Source organism: Mus musculus, chromosome 4 (assembly GCF_000001635.26).
Source record: "Mus musculus strain C57BL/6J chromosome 4, GRCm38.p6 C57BL/6J".
NCBI lineage: Eukaryota > Metazoa > Chordata > Mammalia > Rodentia > Muridae > Mus > Mus musculus.
Window position 1 is genome coordinate 43077745 of NC_000070.6, and position 19844 is coordinate 43097588.

General features: G+C 40.5%; 1 protein-coding gene across 11 annotated transcripts in view; it reads left to right on the forward strand.

The window, feature by feature from the left end:
- Nucleotides 1-19844, forward strand: part of Unc13b (unc-13 homolog B) — a 218681-nt gene that overhangs the window by 31552 nt on the left and 167285 nt on the right. For 10 of the 11 annotated variants that reach the window (XM_030253406.1, XM_006537791.4, XM_017320116.2 and 7 more), the window contains exons 2-5: nt 10159-10188; nt 13484-13583; nt 18002-18119; nt 19155-19278. In XM_030253406.1, the coding sequence (XP_030109266.1) occupies nt 19204-19278 (75 nt within the window). In that variant the 5' untranslated portion in view covers nt 10159-10188; nt 13484-13583; nt 18002-18119; nt 19155-19203. Of the gene's footprint in view, nt 1-10158; nt 10189-13483; nt 13584-16519; nt 16539-18001; nt 18120-19154; nt 19279-19844 lie in introns of those variants that run through there. The other variant, XM_017320117.1, reaches the window with a different exon arrangement.

Genomic DNA, 19844 nt, shown 5'->3' on the forward strand with positions numbered 1-19844 from the left:
TGATGACTTGTTCTTGGATCTGGTTCTGCAGCTCTGGTCTCACCACCTGCTCCTAGGTATTTGGGGTGGACCGACCAGAAGCCCAGTTGTTCAGCCTGAACACACTGGGGTCTTTTGGGCAGCCCACCTGCAATGTTTGGAAATTCATTATTTAACTATTGTCTAGTATTCTTGGCACATAATATGTTTTGAGACAGTTTCAATGACAATTATTTGAGTTCTCTAAATGTCTGGGCCTTTGTATAGAATACTTACAAACACAAAATAAAGTATAAGCAATCTTTAATGTCGTCTCACAAAATCTGGTAGGGAAGAGAAAGATTCCTTGCCAATACATATGTAAACTCTCCTTGTGATGTAGCTTTCCTTTCAGACCGTGCACTGAGCTGCTTGCATCCTCCTTGTCCACTGTTCTTGGTATAACTAAAGGGGACAGGACGATAGGGTCAAGCTGTACATGTCAGTGAGCACTTAGAAACATGAAGAATTGCTTTATGCTGCTTTCCTTTCCCAGGGCTGGCAAGATGCCTCCATCATAATGGACTTCACATGTGAGTGGCAAATGGCCGGGTGCAGAATGCCTGGATTATAGTGCTTTGCTTTGTAATTTAGATTTTTATCTGAAGAAAACTTTTTTTTATATTTGAAATTACTTCTGATCTAACTACTTGGAAGCTGAGGTGGGAGGGATCAGCCTGGGCAGCATAGTGCGACCCAGTCTCAAAAAAAAAAAAAAAAAGTGAGGAGAATAGGAGATGGGTGGGACACGGCTGAGTTGGCAGAAGGCACAGTCCCAACTCCAGGACCTCAGGAAGTGGGGGCGGGAGAGAGTTGAGGCCACTCTTGCCTACATAGGGAGTGCGAGGCCATTCTGGGATACAGAAGACACTGTCTCATCAACAGCAAAAACAGTTATAAACAAGTTAACATAGAAGAAAACTAAAGTGATAGTGTGGAGGAAAAAAATTAGAAACTCCCTAAGAATAAAGAGAAAGAAATGAAGAGATCAATAGCATTTTAAAAGGGAGAAATCAGATACATGCTTACAGCATGTGAACAAAATCCAGGAGAGGTAACACATGCCTATAGTCCTATAATCCTACGAGCTGAAGTCCAACTTGAAATGGATTTCATGTCCTATCTTAAAAAACAAAACAACAACAAAACCCACTGGTACCAGGGATCAAATTCAGGTTGGCAGGCGTGTGCAGCAATTAGGTCTACCCACTGAGATGTCTTGCCAGTCTCCCTTTAAGTCCTTTTCTGTCTGTCTGTTTGTCTGTCTGTCTGTCTCTCTCCCTCTCTCTTTTTTTTTCCTTTGAGACAGTGTTTTTCTGTATAGCCCTGACTGCCCTGGAACTCCCTCTGTAGACCAGGCTGGCCACCAACTCAGAAATCTACCTGCCTCTGCCTCCCAAGTGCTGGGATTAAAGGCATGTGCCACTACTGCCCGGCTCTTTTCTGTCTTTTAGCAGACATCCTCATTATTTTAGTTCTGTTTGACCTTTCATCCTTTGCTTCTGTGTCACCCTATTTTATTTGTTTGTTTACTTATTTATATTTATTTTTGGCCTCAAACTTGCTATGAAGCTGAAGACGATCATGAACTTGTGATCTTTTTGTCTCCATCTTCCAAGTTCTATGTTACAGAGTGTGCCACCACAGCAGATTTATGTTCTATGTACGGAGTTCTATGTTACAGAGTGTGCCACCACAGCAGATTTATGTTCTATGTACGGAGTTCTATGTTACAGAGTGTGCCACCACAGCAGATTTATGTTCTATGTACGGAGTTCTATGTTACAGAGTGTGCCACCACAGCAGATTTATGTTCTATGTACGGAGTTCTATGTTACAGAGTGTGCCACCACAGCAGATTTATGTTCTATGTACGGAGTTCTATGTTACAGAGTGTGCCACCACAGCAGATTTATGTTCTATGTACGGAGTTCTATGTTACAGAGTGTGCCACCACAGCAGATTTATGTTCTATGTACGGAGTTCTATGTTACAGAGTGTGCCACCACAGCAGATTTATGTTCTATGTACGGAGTTCTATGTTACAGAGTGTGCCACCACAGCAGATTTATGTTCTATGTACGGAGTTCTATGTTACAGAGTGTGCCACCACAGCAGATTTATGTTCTATGTACGGAGTTCTATGTTACAGAGTGTGCCACCACAGCAGATTTATGTTCTATGTACGGAGTTCTATGTTACAGAGTGTGCCACCACAGCAGATTTATGTTCTATGTACGGAGTTCTATGTTACAGAGTGTGCCACCACAGCAGATTTATGTTCTATGTACGGAGTTCTATGTTACAGAGTGTGCCACCACAGCAGATTTATGTTCTATGTACGGAGTTCTATGTTACAGAGTGTGCCACCACAGCAGATTTATGTTCTATGTACGGAGTTCTATGTTACAGAGTGTGCCACCACAGCAGATTTATGTTCTATGTACGGAGTTCTATGTACAGAGTGTGCCACCACAGCAGATTTATGTTCTATGTACGGAGTTCTATGTTACAGAGTGTGCCACCACAGCAGATTTATGTTCTATGTACGGAGTTCTATGTTACAGAGTGTGCCACCACAGCAGATTTATGCAGCACTGGGGATTGGATTCCGGGCTTTGTACATGCTGGGTTAGCATTATACATCCCATCACAACTTTGTAATGATGTCTTGCTGTGCTGCCCAATCTAGCTTAGTTTCTGTGTTTAAGAGATCCTGGGCTGTAACATTCACCTATTGTGTAAAGACACTATCTCAGAAGCTGCAGAATAAATACTGAGTTTTAAAAATTGTCAGGGCATAGTGGTACATGGGAGCACTTGGGAGGCAGAGGCAGTTGGATCTCTGTGAGTTGGAGGCCAGCCTGGTCTACGCAGCAAGTACCAGACCAATCAGGGATACATAGTGGAGCTCTGTATGTCTGTTATTTAAGTGCTTTTTTGATGTTGAGTGCACTTCTTATATCACTTTAGGATCATTTTTTAATCTTCAAAGCAATGCACATTTTTTTTTTCTAAGTGGAAAATGAAGTAAAGCCAGATGTGGTGGCACTTGCTTTTAGTCTCAGCACTCCGGAGGCAGAGGCAGGTGGCATCTCTGTGAGGAGAAGGCCAACTTGGTCTACATATCAAGTTCCAGGCTAACTAAGGATACATTCATGGTAAGACAGACTCTGACTTAGAACAAGCAGACAAGAAAGAAAATGAGGTTAGATTCAGCCTCATGTGGACTCCCCTCATCTTCCACAGGATGAAAGGGTATTTTTTAGGTGGTCTCAGTAATTGTTTGCTATTAGAAGTCTCAGAAGGTTAAAATTTCCACCCTGACTTTAACAAAGGTCCTTGGTTGCTAGCTAAGCAGCTCAGCAGGACAATGGGAACTCAGAAGTCTGGGTACAAACTGTGATTTTCAGGGAAGCGTCTCCTTGTATGGTTTATATTTCTGTGTATTTGGCAGTGTTGCTGTGTCTGGTTTAGATCTGGTGTGGCTGCTGCTGCCCTGTGCTAGAATAGTCCTGTCTTTACTAGAGAGTAGGGCAGTCATTGTAGCTCATTGAATGTGATTTGACACTGTGCTACCATCCCACAGAATAAACATGGGAAGGATATTTGCCATTCTGTAAGAGAATAATAATTTTTTTCACTATGTGATTTTCTTTTTTCATATTATTTTTTCTGAGTGTGTGTGTATGTGTGTGTGCGTGTGTGTGTGTGTGTGTATCAAACTCAGCTGCTCATGTTTGAGGCAAGTCCTCAGTATTCAGGACATCTTGCCAACATCTTCACAGTTTTGTCAGTTCCTGTGGCCAGTCAGTTAACAGGTATCATAGTACATCTTTATATTCAGATATTTGACAGATGTGAAATTCAGTAAAATAATAGGCAAATTGATAATTATAACAGTGTTTGAGGGCTGGTGAGATGGCTCAGTGGGGGCTGGTGATATGGCTCAGTGGGTAAGAGCACCCGACTGCTCTTCCGAAGGTCCGAAGTTCAAATCCCAGCAACCACATGGTGGCTTACAACCATCCATAATGAGATCTGACTCCCTCTTCTGGAGTATCTGAGGATACCTACAGTGTACTTACATGTAATAAATAAATAAATCTTTAAAAAAAAAACAAAAAAAAACCAAAAAAAACCAAAACCCCTAAAAAATAAAAATAAAAACAACAACAGTGTTTGACATTGGTACGAGATTGAAATAGGAATACATATATTTCCTACTTTAAAAGATGTTATTATCCTTCAAATAAAAAAGGAATAGTTGTGGCACACATCTTTAATCCCAGCACTTGGGAGGCAAAGGCAGGTGGATTTCTGAGTTCGAGGCCAGCCTGGTCTACCGAGTGAGTTCCAGGACAGCCAGGGCTATACAGAGAAACCCTGTCTCGAAAAACAAACAAAAAAACAAAAAAACAAACAAAAAAGGGAATAGTAGTTACTGCACTTCAGTGACAGACTTCTTTAAAGCTAGGTTCTGAAGCAGGAGGGTAACAAGCAAGAGAACCAATACTGTATGGCTTTGGAAATTGTCAGGTGTGACCAGGCACGTTAGCTATTCCTTGTGCTTAGAGAACCAGGTCACTGCTTCTGAGTCTGTGTGAATAGGATTATTTCCTATAATCTTAAGAGTGCCTGTAGCAGATTTGTTTCTATAGTAAGGTTAGAGAAACACAGGTGCTAAAGTTAGTTTTTGTTTTGTTTTGTTTTTTTTTGTTTGCTTGTTTTGTTTTGTTCTTGAGATATAGGCACATATTCTCTTATTTTTGCCTTTGTTTTTGGGAGCCTAGGGGAAAGTGTTCTGTCTGTGTCTTTTTTTTTTTTCTTTAGCTGACTTCAGGTTTTCATATTGTTTGTAGTCTCTAGGGGCCTCAGTATTCTCTAATGACTGTTATTTTCCCATACATCTTTTCCGCTTGTTTTTTTTTTTTTTTTAAGCACAGGGCAGATAAGGATGTTTGGAATAAGCAAAAGAAACTTGTTCTAAGCACTGCCATTTTGCTTACAGACCATTTAATCATAGGGGGAAACTAATTTCAAGGCCCCAGGTCCTAGAGGAGCTTCTGTTGTTAGGAAACGGTTGTCTGAGTCCAGTTGTCTCAAGGACAGCTTCTCTATCTTGCTGATAGGGTTAAACTAAGTTTATGTTCACAGGCCTAGGAACCAACTCCTATCCTGATTGGTAGAAAAATGTAACAATTACTTGGTACAGATTATTTGCAAGCTTAAATATTCTGTGATATTCTGGCTCATTGTTACATTTTAGATCCTGAGTCTGTCTTGTGGCCTTGAGAGATCAGTAGTTGTAACTTTTTTTTTTTTTTCAAACTTTATTTTTAATGATGGTTCTTAAACACTTTTGCCTTCCACCACCCACCAGAGGTAGTGGGAATGAAAGGATAGAGGGGTAGCAGGGTGTGGACCTGTTTAGTGGCAGCAGCTCTATCCACTTGAAAACACTTCATAGGTACAAAAGCAGTCCAGTTTGGTAAAGTTGACATGACCTAGAGCAGAGACAGCCAGACCTTAGCCTTGGCACAAGTCAGGAGGAGGGACCAAGAGGAATGCCAGAAGTTCTCAGCTGTGCCTCTCTCAGGGAAGCAAAGATCAGTGAAGATCTACAAGATCCACTAGTCTATAGGCAAGCCAAGCTTAGCCTCCATCACTGTGTGTTGAGTCCTGTTTATACCCTTTGAACATCACGTATCCTCCATGTGTCTTGCCTCAGATGACGTTACTCTGCCAATCAACCCATGTCCAAGGAAGCTGCAAGAAACTGCAGCACATCACTAGAAGTTTTTTGGTGTGTTTCTCTTTCTCTATGGTGCCCTGACAAATGGAACTCAACCAAGCAATGTAATGCCGACCAATACATGTGTGTTGCTAGTAAAGAATCCTTCATCACACATCCTTTCAACATGCTTGTTTTTTTTAAAAAGATTTGTTTATTTTTTTATTTATATGAGTACACTGTAGCTGTTCAGACACACCAGAAGAGGGCATCAGATCCCATTGCAGATGGTTGTGAGCCACCATGTGGTTACTGGGATTTGAACTCAAGACCTCTGGAAGAGCAGACCTCTTAACCTCTGAGCCATCTCTCCGGCCCTCATGTGCTTGCTTTAGCAAAACATCCTTTCGCCTGTGTCTGCTTCAACTAATGTTCCTTCACGTGTTTGCCCCAGCAAAACACCATCCAACTGACTTCCCAAAGAACCCTTAAGTTTCCACTTCAAGAAGAGGCTTGATTACAATAAAGTTTTGTCATCTGCATTGAGTTATGTTGGACCACATAACAAGGAGGGATTTTGTGCTAGAGTTCTTAATTTTTGAAGCACGGTTTTACGGTAACCCAGTCTATCCTTGAACTTGCAAAGTAGCTGAGGCTAGCCTTGAACTGTTGATCCTCCTGCCTCTACCTCTCAACTTCTGGGATTATAGGTATAGATTTACTTGTTTGTTTTTGAGACAGGCAGGCCTTCCATTTTGCTGTATAGTGAGGATGACCTTGAACTTCTGATCTTATTACCTCCAACTCCCAAGTACTTGGATTAGAGCCAAGTACCGCCTTGCCCAGTTTATTTATTGTTTTAAACATATTGAAGTCAGGACTGTGGGTGCATACCTTTATCATGGCATTTGGGAGGCAGAGGCTGCCGGATCTCTGTGAGTTCAAGGCCAGCCTAGTCTACATAGTGAGTTCCAGGACAGCCAGGCCTACATAGTGGGATCTATCTTAACACTCCCCACCCCCCCAAAAAACCTCAAAAAACCCCCAAAATACCTCAAGACAAACAACAACAAAAAAAATCTCATTTTGAAAGTAATATGGACCTATTTTTAGACATGAACAGCATAAGTATTTTATTTTTGAGACAGGGTCTTGTAGCATAGGCTGGCCTAAAACTCACCGCCTAACTCAAGACTGTCCTTGAACTCTTGCTCTTACTGTCCCCACCTCCCAAATGATGGGACTGAAGTATGTGCTACCCTATCCAGATCTACTGTAAGGACTTAACTAAAACTGTGAGCTGGGTGTAGGGCACACACCTTTAGTTCCAGCACTCAGGAGGCAGAGGCAGGAGATCTGTGAGTTTAAGGCCAGCCTACTCTACAGAGCAAGTTCCAGGACAGCCAGAGCTACATAGTGAGACCTGTCTCAGAAAACTCCACACAACTAAAACTGTGATAGCCTCACATCTGAGTGACTATGGTCTTACTATGGCTGGCTTAGAACTCTCTAAGTAGGGGAGGCTGGCTTAGAACTCAGATGTGCTTGCCTCTGCCTCTTCAGCGCTGGGCTTAAAGGTGTGCACCACTGTGCTCAGCAATTTTTTTTTTAACTTTATGAGACAAGGTCTTATGTAACTTAGAGTTTACATTGTGGGCCTCCTATCTTAGTCTCCCAAGTGCTGGGATTACACCATGCACATTATTGGGTCCATTTTCCTCTCTGATCTCTCTTCCTCTCTCTTCTCTGTCTCCTGCCTTAAAAACTGTAGTATTAGTGATTTTCAGGATAGATTATTAGACACATGATTAATTTATGATACCTATTTATTAATTATAGTAAGATTACTTCCATTCTATGTATGCTAGTTTAGTTCCCTCCCTTCCCCCTCCTTCTCTCTCTCTCTTTTTGAGAAAGGATCTTTTATTTATTTTTATTTTTAAAGATTTATTTATTTAATTTATGAGTACACTGTAGCTATCTTCAGACGTACCAGAAGAGGGCATCAGATCCCATTACAGATAGTTGTGAGCTACCATGTGGTTGTTGGGATTTGAATGGGATTTGAACTCAGAACCTCTAGAAGAGCAGTCAAGTGCTCTTAACTGCTGAGCCATCTCTCCAGCCTCCCTTTTTTATTTTTTTAATTTTATGTGTATGAGTTTTTTGCTTGCATGTATGTGTGCCCCATGTGTGTCCCTGGTGCCAAAGGAGGACAGAAGAGGATGTAGGATCTCCTGGAACAGGGTCATAGATGGTTGTAAGCCACCAGGTGGGTGCTGGGAACTGAATCCAGATTTTCTACAGTAGCAGCCAGTGCTCTCAGCTGATAAACCATCTCTTTAGCCCATTATTTTCCTTAAGTTGTTATTAACTCTATATCCTGATCTCAGCTTCCTCTTCCTCCTTTCCTTTTAGGCCCTTTCTCTCCCCTTCCTTCCTCCCTTTCTTCTCAGAAAAGGGGAGGCCTCTCATTGATATCACAAGCCTTGGCATATCAAGTTGCAGTAAGACTGTGCATTTTCTTCTATTGAGGCTAGACAGGGCAGTCCAGTTAAGGGAAAGGGATCCAAAGGCAGGCAATGTAGTTAGAGATAGCCCCCTTTAGCCCCATTTCTGAGATAAGATCTTATTATGTAGTTCTGGCTGACCTAATGTAATCATGTAATTCAGGCTGACTTCCAATTTACATAGATCCTCCTACAATGCAAGTGATAGGATTATAGGCATTGACCAGTCCAATCAGAAAATTTTAAAAAATGTTTTAACTATGTATATATTAATATATTTAAAATTTTGTTGGTTATTTTTCATTTATGCTTAGTTATTTTAATTTTAGTAGTTATTGCTAGTATAATGACAATTTGAAATATTTTAATTCTATTAAACTTTTTTTTTTTTTGGTTTTGTTGTTTGTTTTTAGAGACAGGGTTTCTCTGTGTAGCCCTGGCTGTCCTGGAACTCACTCTGTAGACCAGGTTGGTCTCAGAGATCCACCTGCCTTTGCCTCCCAAGGGCTGGCATTAAAGGTGTGTGCCACCACCATCTGGCTTTTATTAAACATTTTTATAACTACATTTTTTATTTGCTGTGTGTGCTTGTGTACATGTGCATGCCAAAGTGTGTATATAACAGAAGATTAGGGACAGTTTTGGGAGTTTTCTTTTTTTACCATATGGGTCCTGGAAATATACTTAAGTTGTCAGACATGGAAACAGGCACCTTAGCTGTCTGCTTGGTCCTGTTCTGGTTTATGTAGGCGAGCTAATTTTGAATTGTTCATTGTGCCTCTACTTTCTACTAGGATTGCAAGCAAGCACTACCAAGCCCAGCCGAAATGTGTTCTCTCTGTCTGTCTCTCTTAATTGTAAAGACAGGGTTTCAGTATGTAGCTCTGGCTCTCATTATGTAGCCCAAGTTGGCTTTAAGTTTATCCACGAGCCTCTGCCTCCCCAGTGCTGGGGTTAGAGGCACGCTCCACATGACCTGCTTTACTTTCTCCATGTTCATGAGAAAGAATATTTGGGAAGAGGAACTGACTTTATGTGAGATTAAAAAAGACATATTTTGGATCAATAAAAATAAATAGATTGTAGTAGTAATGAGTACTGTCTGAAATGGAGATGGCCTTGTGGAAAGCCCTATGTGGCTTAGCCCTTGGAAGAAACATAAAGCATGGAGAAAGGCAGACCAACGCCTTATATGTACTTTCTACGCATTGTACTACAAACTGCCCCCCTCCAACACACCCGGTGAATTTGTCCTTAATCTTTGTGGATTGATCTTGATTCTTTTTTATTTACTCTGTAGCACAGGCTGGTCTTGAACTTGCAGCAGCTCTCCTGCCTAGTTTTCTGAGTGCTAGGATTCCAGACTTGAGCCACTAGTGCAGCTGTGGCAGTTCCCTTGCATGTGCAGTTCTTGGCTCCCCTGGGAGCTGTGTGTGCATTGTGCTTGTAGGATTCTTTCTTGTGCAGCTCCCAGCCTATTCTTTAGAAGCAGTTCCACATCATCATGGACAGGAGCCCCTCTTGGTACCTGCCTGGTCTCAGAAGTCACTTCTCACTCTTGTTTTAAAACTTATTGTCTATTTTTTCCTGATATACTCTTGTTTGAGCAGAATGAAGTAGAGGGATTTTCCTTGTTAAAAATTTACTTCTTACCTTTTTTTATTTGGCTAAGGATATAATTCAGGGGTCTCATATATTTAAGGTAAGTGGTTACTTTCAGCCTGATGATTGCTTTTAAATAAGGAACATTGATAACTTAAACTTCAGAACGACATCTAACATAAAACAGATTTCCTGCCATTTGGCTTTCTTCTCCTTGTCAGGAGGCAGGAACAGATTTTTTTCCACTGAGTATGAGATCAGGTTCCTAATCTTACCTCTTTTGTTTTCTTGCAGTTAAAAGAGCCAAATTCCAGGGTTCACCAGGTAAGTCTGGCCCTCCTTGCTTTCAACACTTCATGCTTGCTGTGATTTAAGGCAGTCTTTAAAAAAAAAAGGTGTGTGTGTGTGTGTGTGTGTGTGTGTGTGTGTGTGTGTGTGTGTGAATGTGAGTGTATATGTGTGCAGGACTCCAAGGAGGCAAGAAGATCTGTATCTGGAATTACAGATGGTTGTAGGTTGCTATGTGAGTGCTGGGAACTGAACTCCAGTGGCTCAGGGCTAAGTCACTTGCTATGCAAATGTGGTGATCTGAGGAGACTCACCTTGGGAGAGTCTGTTCTCTTCCTCTACCACATGGTTTCCAGAGAATGAACCCAGGTTGTGTAGGCTTCATATCAGGCCCCTCACTGGCCCCTCAGAAGCAAATCTTAAAAGAAAATCATGAATTATAAGCTGGGTATGGCAGTACATTTCTATAGTCCTAGTACTTGAGAGTCTGGAGCGAGAGGATTGCTTGTCTAGGTCAGCCTGGACTACATAAAGAGACTCTATCTCAGGAAGATAAAAAGAATGAATGATTTCATTTAGCTAACTACTTAAATGCATTGATTTAATTTGCTAAGGTAGTTCATGAAATTATTACCCCACTGCTATAAAACATTTAACTTTGTTTACCTGTATTTTTATCTGTATTAATCAATGAAAAGTTTATCTTTTCTCTCTTGTCAACCCAATTATACTATACTATACTTTAAATTTTTTAATTTTAATTAATTTTTAAAGATTTATTTATTTATTATTATATGTAAGTACACTGTAGCTATCTTCAGATTCACCAGAAGAGGGCATCAGATCTCATTACAGATGGTTGTGAGCCACCATGTGGTTTCTGGGATTTGAACTCAGGACCTTTGGAAGAGCAGTTAGTGCTCTTGACTGCTGAGCCATCTCTCCAGCCCCCTATTTTAATTAATTTTATGTTATCTTTTCTGTTTGTATGTGTGTGTGCCCATGCATGCTCATGCCATAGCATGTGTGTGGAATCAGAGGATAACTTTTGGAAGTTAGTTCTGACCTTTGCCCATACGAGTTCTAGGAATCAAATTTAGGATGGAGGTTGCTAGTCTTGGTGGCATGCACCCTTGTGTACCAAAGTCATCTTTAAATTTATTTTTAGTTTTAAATTTCTTTGTGAGATGGGTCTTACGTAGCCCAGGGTGGCCTTGAAGTTGCTGTATAGCTAAGGGCAACTTTGAACTTCGGATCACCTTGTCCTCCCTCCGTGGTGCTGGGACTTATGCATCCTAGATAAGTACTCTGTAAATCCCCCTTTATTTATTTATTTAATTTCTAAAACAGGGTGTCACTCAGCAGTGGAGGCTGTATGGCTGTATGGGTTTTGTTTTTCAGAATTCTGCCTCAATATCCTGCTGTAATTATAGACATGAGCCACCATCCTTAGCTAGAATATTTTACAAGATTATAGTGAGATTAAAAAAAAAAAAACCTATACAAACTTTAAAAAAAAATTGGCCAGGTTTGGTTGCACATACGTTTAATCCCGCTACTCAGAGGCAAAGGCAGGAGAATATAATCAAGACCAGTGTGGCCTGCATATCTAGTTCCAGGACATTGAGGCTACGTAGAGAGACCCTATGTCTAAAAGAAAAGAAGGGATTATTAATAGCATCCATGTGTGTACACTGTGTGCATGGAGGCCAAATGCGACCTTGAATCTCTTTCTCAAATTGCTTTGCACTTCAGTTTTTTGAGACAGGGTCTCTTAGAGAGCATAGAACACCCCAGTTGACTAGACAGGGTGGTTAGCAAGCCCCTGGGCCTCCTATTTCTAGCTTCCAACTGCTAGGATTACAAGTGTATACCATGCAGCCTGGAGAAAGATTTAAATTTTGTTTAACCTTGGGACCTCACATGCTAGGAAGATGATCTGCCACTTAGCCCTGTCCATCGCTCAAGTTTAAGATCTTATGATACAAAATGTATTTCAGGTTTCAGAAGTATAGCTGGGTGCTCCAGGCCTTGGCTGGCATGTGTGAGCCTCTAGAGCTGGGTTATAGACATGTTACCTTCTGCTCCTTTCATGAGAATGCTTTGGGTCTAAACTTAGGTCCTCATGCTTGGGCAATAAGCATTTTATCCACCGAGCCATCTCCCCATTTCTTTGTTTCTGCATTTAAGATAGTCTTGCTTTATAGCTTAGGCTGGCCTGAAATGTGAGCTCTTCCTGTCTCAGTCTTCTCATCTGGATAAAACCACATGCTTTTGAAATGATAGGCAAATGTGGCAGTTCCCATTTTCTCACATTATCTAACAGTAGGTAATTGTTTTAAGCAGTATTTGGCATTTTAGTGAGTTAACACGATAACTTTGTTTTTTTTTTTTGTTTTTGTTTTTGTTTTTGTTTTTTGCTTTTATGAAATGTTTTTCTTAATACAAGAAGCAAATCCTCAGGCCACATGTGGTTGTACACACTTGTACTACTACTAAGTAGACTGTAGCAGGAGAGTCTTGAGTTCAAGGTCAGCATGGTGAATTTTAAGACAGTCTGGACTGCATAGTCACTCTAGTTAGTACAAACATGGAGGGCTTCAGATCTGAGTTTTCAGGGTTAGGTTACTCCCTTTGATTTGTACTTAGTTCTCCTCTCAGAGAATTCCCTTTTTTCAATTTTATGATAATGTTTCTTTTCATGTAAACTATAGATCAAGCTTGAAATCCAGTTCTTTCATGACAATTTTCTCTTCAATTTGTGTCTTTATCAAGGGCTCTGCAATTGTTTGCCCTTTATGTATTCTGTGTTCACACACACACACACACACACACACACACACACACACACACGAGGCACACGAGGTTTGGGGGGAGAATCTTATCTTAAGCCAAGCAGGCCTTAAACTTGCTATGTAGCTCCTGATTTACCTCTGCCTCCTGAGTGGACCTGGGATTATGGATATTTATCACCTTATCTTCTCCCCAAGTATGTGTCTTTTAATTCTGCTGTGCCTTGGATTCTACAACACATAGCTTCAGTTTTAATTGCACATTTAATTTGGTATCACTTAATTCTATCTCTCTTTTTAAGATTTATGTGTATGGGTGTTTTGCTTGTATGTCTGTCCATTGCACCACATGTGTGTCTGGTGCCCACAGAAGTAAGAAGAGGATGTTGGATCCCCTGGATGGCTCTCTTTCTCTTGAAGAGCAGCCACTGCTCTTGAATATTCTCTCCAGCCTCCGATATTATGTAGTTTTAAGGGCTTTGTGAAAGTGGATAATAATCTGAATACTATTAACATTTGTTTTTTGCATTTTTTCAAAGATAAATTTAACACATATGTGACCCTGAAAGTCCAGAACGTGAAGAGCACAACTGTAGCAGTTCGTGGTGATCAGCCTTCCTGGGAGCAGGATTTCATGTTGTAAGCACTTAGCTGAAATATTTGTCTACACATTCCATCATGGTCATAAGTCAGCGCTATCCAATGAAACAATTCAGTTGTTGAGTCTGTGTTTGCCAGAGATGTATTAGCGTGTCAACACTGCTATGTATCTTTTTAATCTGTAGAGTGAGAGGAGCAAGTCAGGCTTGTAGTGAAGTACATTGCATTTTTTTCTTTCATTAACTCATAATATATTCTTGGAGATGAATGATGAATATGAGTAACCCTGAGATAACATAGTGAGTTGAGAACACTGCCTGCTCAGGTTTTCTCACAGGTCAGAATTCAGATGCAGTCCAGTGCACTTAGCCTAATAGCAAACTTTGTCTTTGGTTCTTAGAGGTTCTCTAAGGAAATGTGGCCATGTGTTTTGTAGAATATGTATATTCCTAAATTATCTCTTAAGAGCAAGGCTTCTAAAACCTTTTCCACTCTTGACATACTTTCCCCTGAAAAGTTTTTAATTGACTCTGGGTATACAGATATATAAGATAGGTATATAAGTCAAGATTTACAATAATAATAAGTTTAACATTTTAGGGCTTAGGATATTGCTCAGTCGGTAAAGTGTTTTTTTTTTAGCATGTAGAGGCCTTGGGTTCCATCCCAAGAATCCCATCTCCCCTAAAAGTATTTTCTTTTGTACCAAGAGCGTAGATTATTCTTTGTGATAAAACCCTAGGTTCAGTTATCAGCACTGAAAAATTTTTTTAGAGTAATAAAATCTTATCTTTTAAACAATCCTTTGTAGGTGAAATCAGGCTGTGTATAAATGAGATGGATATGCCTGTTTACCTTGTATGAAACCCTTCTTCAGAAACAACAGCACTCAAGATAAAACATCTTAGCATGGATATCGTGAAAAGATAAAGCTTCCGAGTTTCCATGCAGAGGGATGACACAACTAAACCATGATGATTGTGTAGGAGAGAAAAAGGTTATATGTATAATAAAACAGTACAATCCATAGGGAACAGTCATCTTGAACCCGAGGCACATTCCAGGCCACATTCCTTGCACTGGTGGTACAGTGGTATGCACAGTACAAAGCTGTATTGAAATCATATGGGGGATCACAGGCTAGCACTGCTGGAAACAACTCAGATTTATTACATTGCACTTTTGATTTTGAGTTAGTGTTCCAGCATCATATGTTTAGGAACTTCTCAGTGTTTTTTTTTTTTTTTTTTTTTTTTTTGACCTTTCACATTCAGTTCTGTGACCACCATATGGCATGACAGCCCAAGGCCTAAGCAGCTGTGCATGACGAGTTGCGGTTCTCAGCCTGTGGGGTGGGACTCCTTGGGATTAAAGGTGTGTGCTATCACCACCTGGCTATTTTTTCACCTTTATACATGGGCTTTGTTAGCTATTTTCTTTCTTTCTCTCATTCCTTATTCCTTCTACTCTGTCCCTTGTGTTAATAGCAGCTCCATTGCTGATCTGCTTCCTATGTTTTTCTTCTTTTAACCTCTGCCACCTCAGTGTATTTTGTAGTTCTAGCTGTCTACATATAGATCATTATACTGTATTACTTACTTATTCATTAATTTATGCTTTGGCAACAAGGGCTAATGTAGCCCAGGCTAGCCTCAAGTTCACTAAATTGTTGGGCATTATCTGGAACTTCTAATCTTTGAGGACTCCTGATTTTCTCTCTCTCTCTCTCTCTCTCTCTCTCTCTCTCTCTCTCTCTCTCTCTCTCTTTCTCTCTCTCTGTGTGTGTGTGTGTGTGGTGTGGTATGTGTATTTTGAAACATTATAGCCTAAGGTTACCTGGAACTCAATACTAAGACACCGGCCTCTAGGTTACAGGAATCCTCCTGTCTCAGTTGCCCAAGAGCTACTATAACAAGCATGTTTCACCATACCCAGCTTGTGTTGTTTATATTTAATATTTCTATATCTTGTAGCACTTACAATTATTCATTTTTATTATTATTTGAGGCTCAAACTCAGGGCTTCTGTATGCTATGTAAGAACTGAGACCACTGAGTTATATGTTCCAGCCATTAGATTGTTTGTTATTTAAAGACGACATTTCACTTATGTTCTTGGCTCAGAATGTTGTATACACATGTCCCCATATGGCCTTGACTGAGTTACTTAAGAAGGAAAAGAAATTTCCTTGGGATGTGAGGATTGTATGATCTGAGCAGCATACATGAGAGGAGAGGCTCCTCATAGAAATCTGTGAAGAATAGATTTGTAGCCCTGGCTGTCCTGGAATTCATTCTGTAGACCAGGCTGGCCTCGAACTCAGAATTCCGCCTCTGCCTCCCTCTATGCTGGGATTAAAGGCCACCACGCCCGGCTCAGAATAGATTTTTTTTTCTTTGTCTGTGTCAAGCTGTTAAAGAATTTGGGCTATTTCTTTTATCTGGTAGCTTGAGATGCAAATTAGGAGTTGCACTGGGACTATTACATATGTAGCCCCACAAAAAAATTTCCTTTTTAGATTGAGATCAAAGACTCTTCACATAGGTTTGCAGATGTTGCACGTTCTTTCATAGTCTGCTTCGTCAGGTGAACAGACTATGTGATGAAAAGCTCAGTTTCCCCCTGAGAACAGCCTAAGTTATTGGCTGGGTTAAGTACCTAGCCTGTGGCTTTGGACACTTCTCCAGAAACCTTGGAAAATATCTGGGAAAAGAGCTGGTCTGATGTTACATGTCTCCCCCAAAATGTCAATTATATATATATATATTATAAGTGCTTGGAAAATATTAATTGAGAAAGTAAATGAGCTCGTCAGTGTACTCTGTGCTCTACTGCATTTGTAAAAGGAATGTTTTTTCTTTGCTTTGTATACTTACAACATAATTGGCATGATTTCTGTGCCTGGAACTCCACACTCCTCGTGCATTTGAGACCATTGATCTTACAGGACAACAGGCCAAGCTGTCTCTAAAGCACACACTTAAACTCTTCACTGTGAGTGAGTGACTCATTTTTTGGGGCAACGTCTTTCTGATTTTTATATTTATAGCCACCATTTCTCACCTTCTTGCCTTTCTCTCAAATCACCTTGAGTTTCAACAAAAGCTTTCTGGAGAATGTTCTTAGCACTAACATACGGATTTTTTTGTTTTGCCCTAACATTGTGGTTGCACTTGTGATAGGCCTTCTAAGCCAGTGTTCTGCCATATTTGACACTGCTTTTATTTATGCTTTCTCACTGCTGGAGATGGAACCCAGGGCCTCATACACGTTAGACAAGTACTCTATTATCTAGCCCCCCACTAAAGTCATGTATACTCAGGACCCCTTTTATTCCTGGCTGCTGTTTCATGAATCTTGTAAACAAGATTTTTCTTCTTGAAAGCTCCCTGTATGTATCCCATAGATCTAAGTTAAGGCCGTGGTAGTACTAATAATAAAACATAAGCTTGTGCACAGCGGTAGAAATGTAGGCAGACCTGAAAGTAGTGCTTGGATCCCTTGATTCCATGTTTTTGTGATGCTGCACTGGTCTGACCATAATCGTATCTCCAGCAGGCAGAGGATAAACAAAGGTCCTTGCTTCCTTTCTTCTTGCAAACCTTCCTCCCTAATTTTCTCTCCCTTTCCTTTTCCACTTTTACTGAGCTATAATCAGTGTATAAAACTAGAACTGTTATGTACACAGCATGGAGACGTTGGGCACACGTATGCACTTGATTACCATCACCATGTTAAAGGTAGTACATGTTCCAATACCACATGTTCCAATACCTCCAACAATTTCTTTGTGAAACATTCCCCCAACCTCGGTGCTAACCACACTTAAAATGAAATTTATTCTATTAAAATGTTTTCTTTATTTAGAGCTGGGGACTGAACTCAGTGCCTTGTGCATGCTAGACAAGTATTCTACCACTGAGTTGTTCTTCCAGACATCCCTAACAAAATTACAAGTTTACAATAACTTTGTTAACAGTAGGTACTATGTTGTATAGCAGGTCTCTAGAACTTTCCTTGAATCATATAATAAATGCATTTTTGGAAACCCTATCTGAAACAATAGCAGTAAAATATAAAAACAAATTCATTTTCTTCTTCCCTCCCTCCCTCCTTCCTTCCCTCCCTCTTTCAGTTTCCCTCCCTCATTCCTCTCTATCTTCCAGAGTCTATGTAGCACTGGCTGGCTTTGAACTTGTAGACCTCTGGTCTCAGCCTCCTGAATTCTGGAATTATGGGCATATACCACCATGTCCAGCTATAAAAGTATTTTTCTATGGATATGCGGTATCAGTTCCTAGAAATCGAAAGAGTACTTGCAGCATTTGGGGATACTTTGGTTTTCCCTAAAATAAGGTACTAGTGAAAAGTGTTCAAAGCTAGCAAAACAGGGAATTACAGTATTCCTTTCCTGTTATCTAGCTCTCCTCAAAGGACTCCTTTTTTTTCCCCATTAGTGAGATCAGTCGTCTGGACCTGGGCCTAAGTGTGGAGGTGTGGAACAAGGGACTGATATGGGACACAATGGTGGGCACCGTGTGGATTGCACTGAAGACAATCCGTCAGTCGGATGAGGTTAGTGTGCTGCCTGTTTGGAAGAATGGTTGCCGCCTCTGCCTTCCCTTATCTTAGCTCCACTTCAGCTGATATTTATCCATGCAGATCTATCTTTTCTAGGTAGAGGACACATGCCCTCACCATTTCTCACCTCTCCCAAAGGCTTAGGGGTTGTCTGAAAGCTGCTCTTCCCTATACCCACTGGCTGATCTTGGAGATTCCTCAGCACCTTTTAGTCCTATCAGAAAGATAGTCTTGTCTGAGGAATGTGTATATGGTCTCTAATTCTCATCTTAGACACTGTCCTGGGAAGACCACCATTAAACTTCCTTAGCCAATTGGCTGGATACTATTTTGGGGCCTATTTTTCTAAGCTACTCCCCATGCAACTGGTTTCAGATTTCTTCTATGTATAACACTATTGGAATTTACAGAATTACTGATGTACTTGGTAGGTATTTATATTGTGCCTACTCATTTTCAGATTGAATTTTAGTTCACTTTCCCAGATTCTACTGAGTATCACTATTTCCCCATTGGCTCTGTACTTACATAGAAGTGACTGTTCAGATTGACTGAGCACTAGAAACTTTCTCTGGAAGTGGGGAAATCGAGGGCATTGACTTTCTGTATTTCTCTGTATTTCTTTGAGTTCTAAGTCTCTATGACTCTAGTCAGAGGAACAGCTCATTTTCATGGCAGCTCTATTCAATTCTGTTTACATGGTCATTAGGAATTATGAGAGTGAGTATTGGTCCATATGGATGCTTACTTTAAAGACCAGTACCCTGGAAAGTTGTCCTCACCAGTACTGCACAGCTGAGCACGGTGAAAACTGCCCCTGGAATCCTTATCTCCGAAAAGGGGAGAACAGAGCCGCAGAATGATGGTGATAGTGGGGTTTTGTTTTGTTTTTTTTTCCTCTTCATTATCAGGATGTGAGTGGTCTTCTGAAGCTCTCCAAGAAGGGAATTCAGAGGGAAACACCTGGCTTCTGAGCCACCAAGGGAGCCAAGAAAGTTTAGCGTTTAATTTTAGACCTTTGTTTCCTAGGAAGGGCCCGGGGAGTGGTCTACACTGGAGGCAGAGACGTTAATGAAAGATGATGAGATCTGTGGAACTAAAAATCCAACTCCTCATAAAATCTTGCTTGATACAAGATTTGAGCTGCCTTTTGGTGAGTCTATTTTGATAAGCATTAAAGACTGACTTAGTCCTGTGTAAGAACACTGTTTGAGACTGTTCGCTGTTTGGTCAATGGCTATCTTGTCTTCTCAGGCATGTTCTCTGGAGACGTATATGTTCATCCATTATGCCCAATGACAGTTAGCTCAAGATGAAGTAAAGTATGTTGACTTTCATTAAAGATTGCACATTATCTGGGCTGGTGGCTCACACCTGCAGTCCCAGCACTCTACAAACTGAGTCAGGAGGAACCTCAGAAAAGTAAGGCCAGCCTAGTCTACTCAGCAGGCGCTAGATAGGGCTACACAGTGAGAATGTACCTGCACGCAAGCAGACACTACACGCTGAAAAAGTATACTCTGCAAATTGTTATTGTCTGTTAGTATTTACTAAATGACTTGGAATTTCTAATTTTTAGATTTATTCTTTTAAAATACTTTATAACATTTATTATGTTTTGTTTTGGTAAAACTACAATTTGTTAATTTAAGATTGAAGAGCACTGAAAGTGGAGTAAACTTAATTAATTTTTTAGATTTTTTTTTTAAAGACCACTCC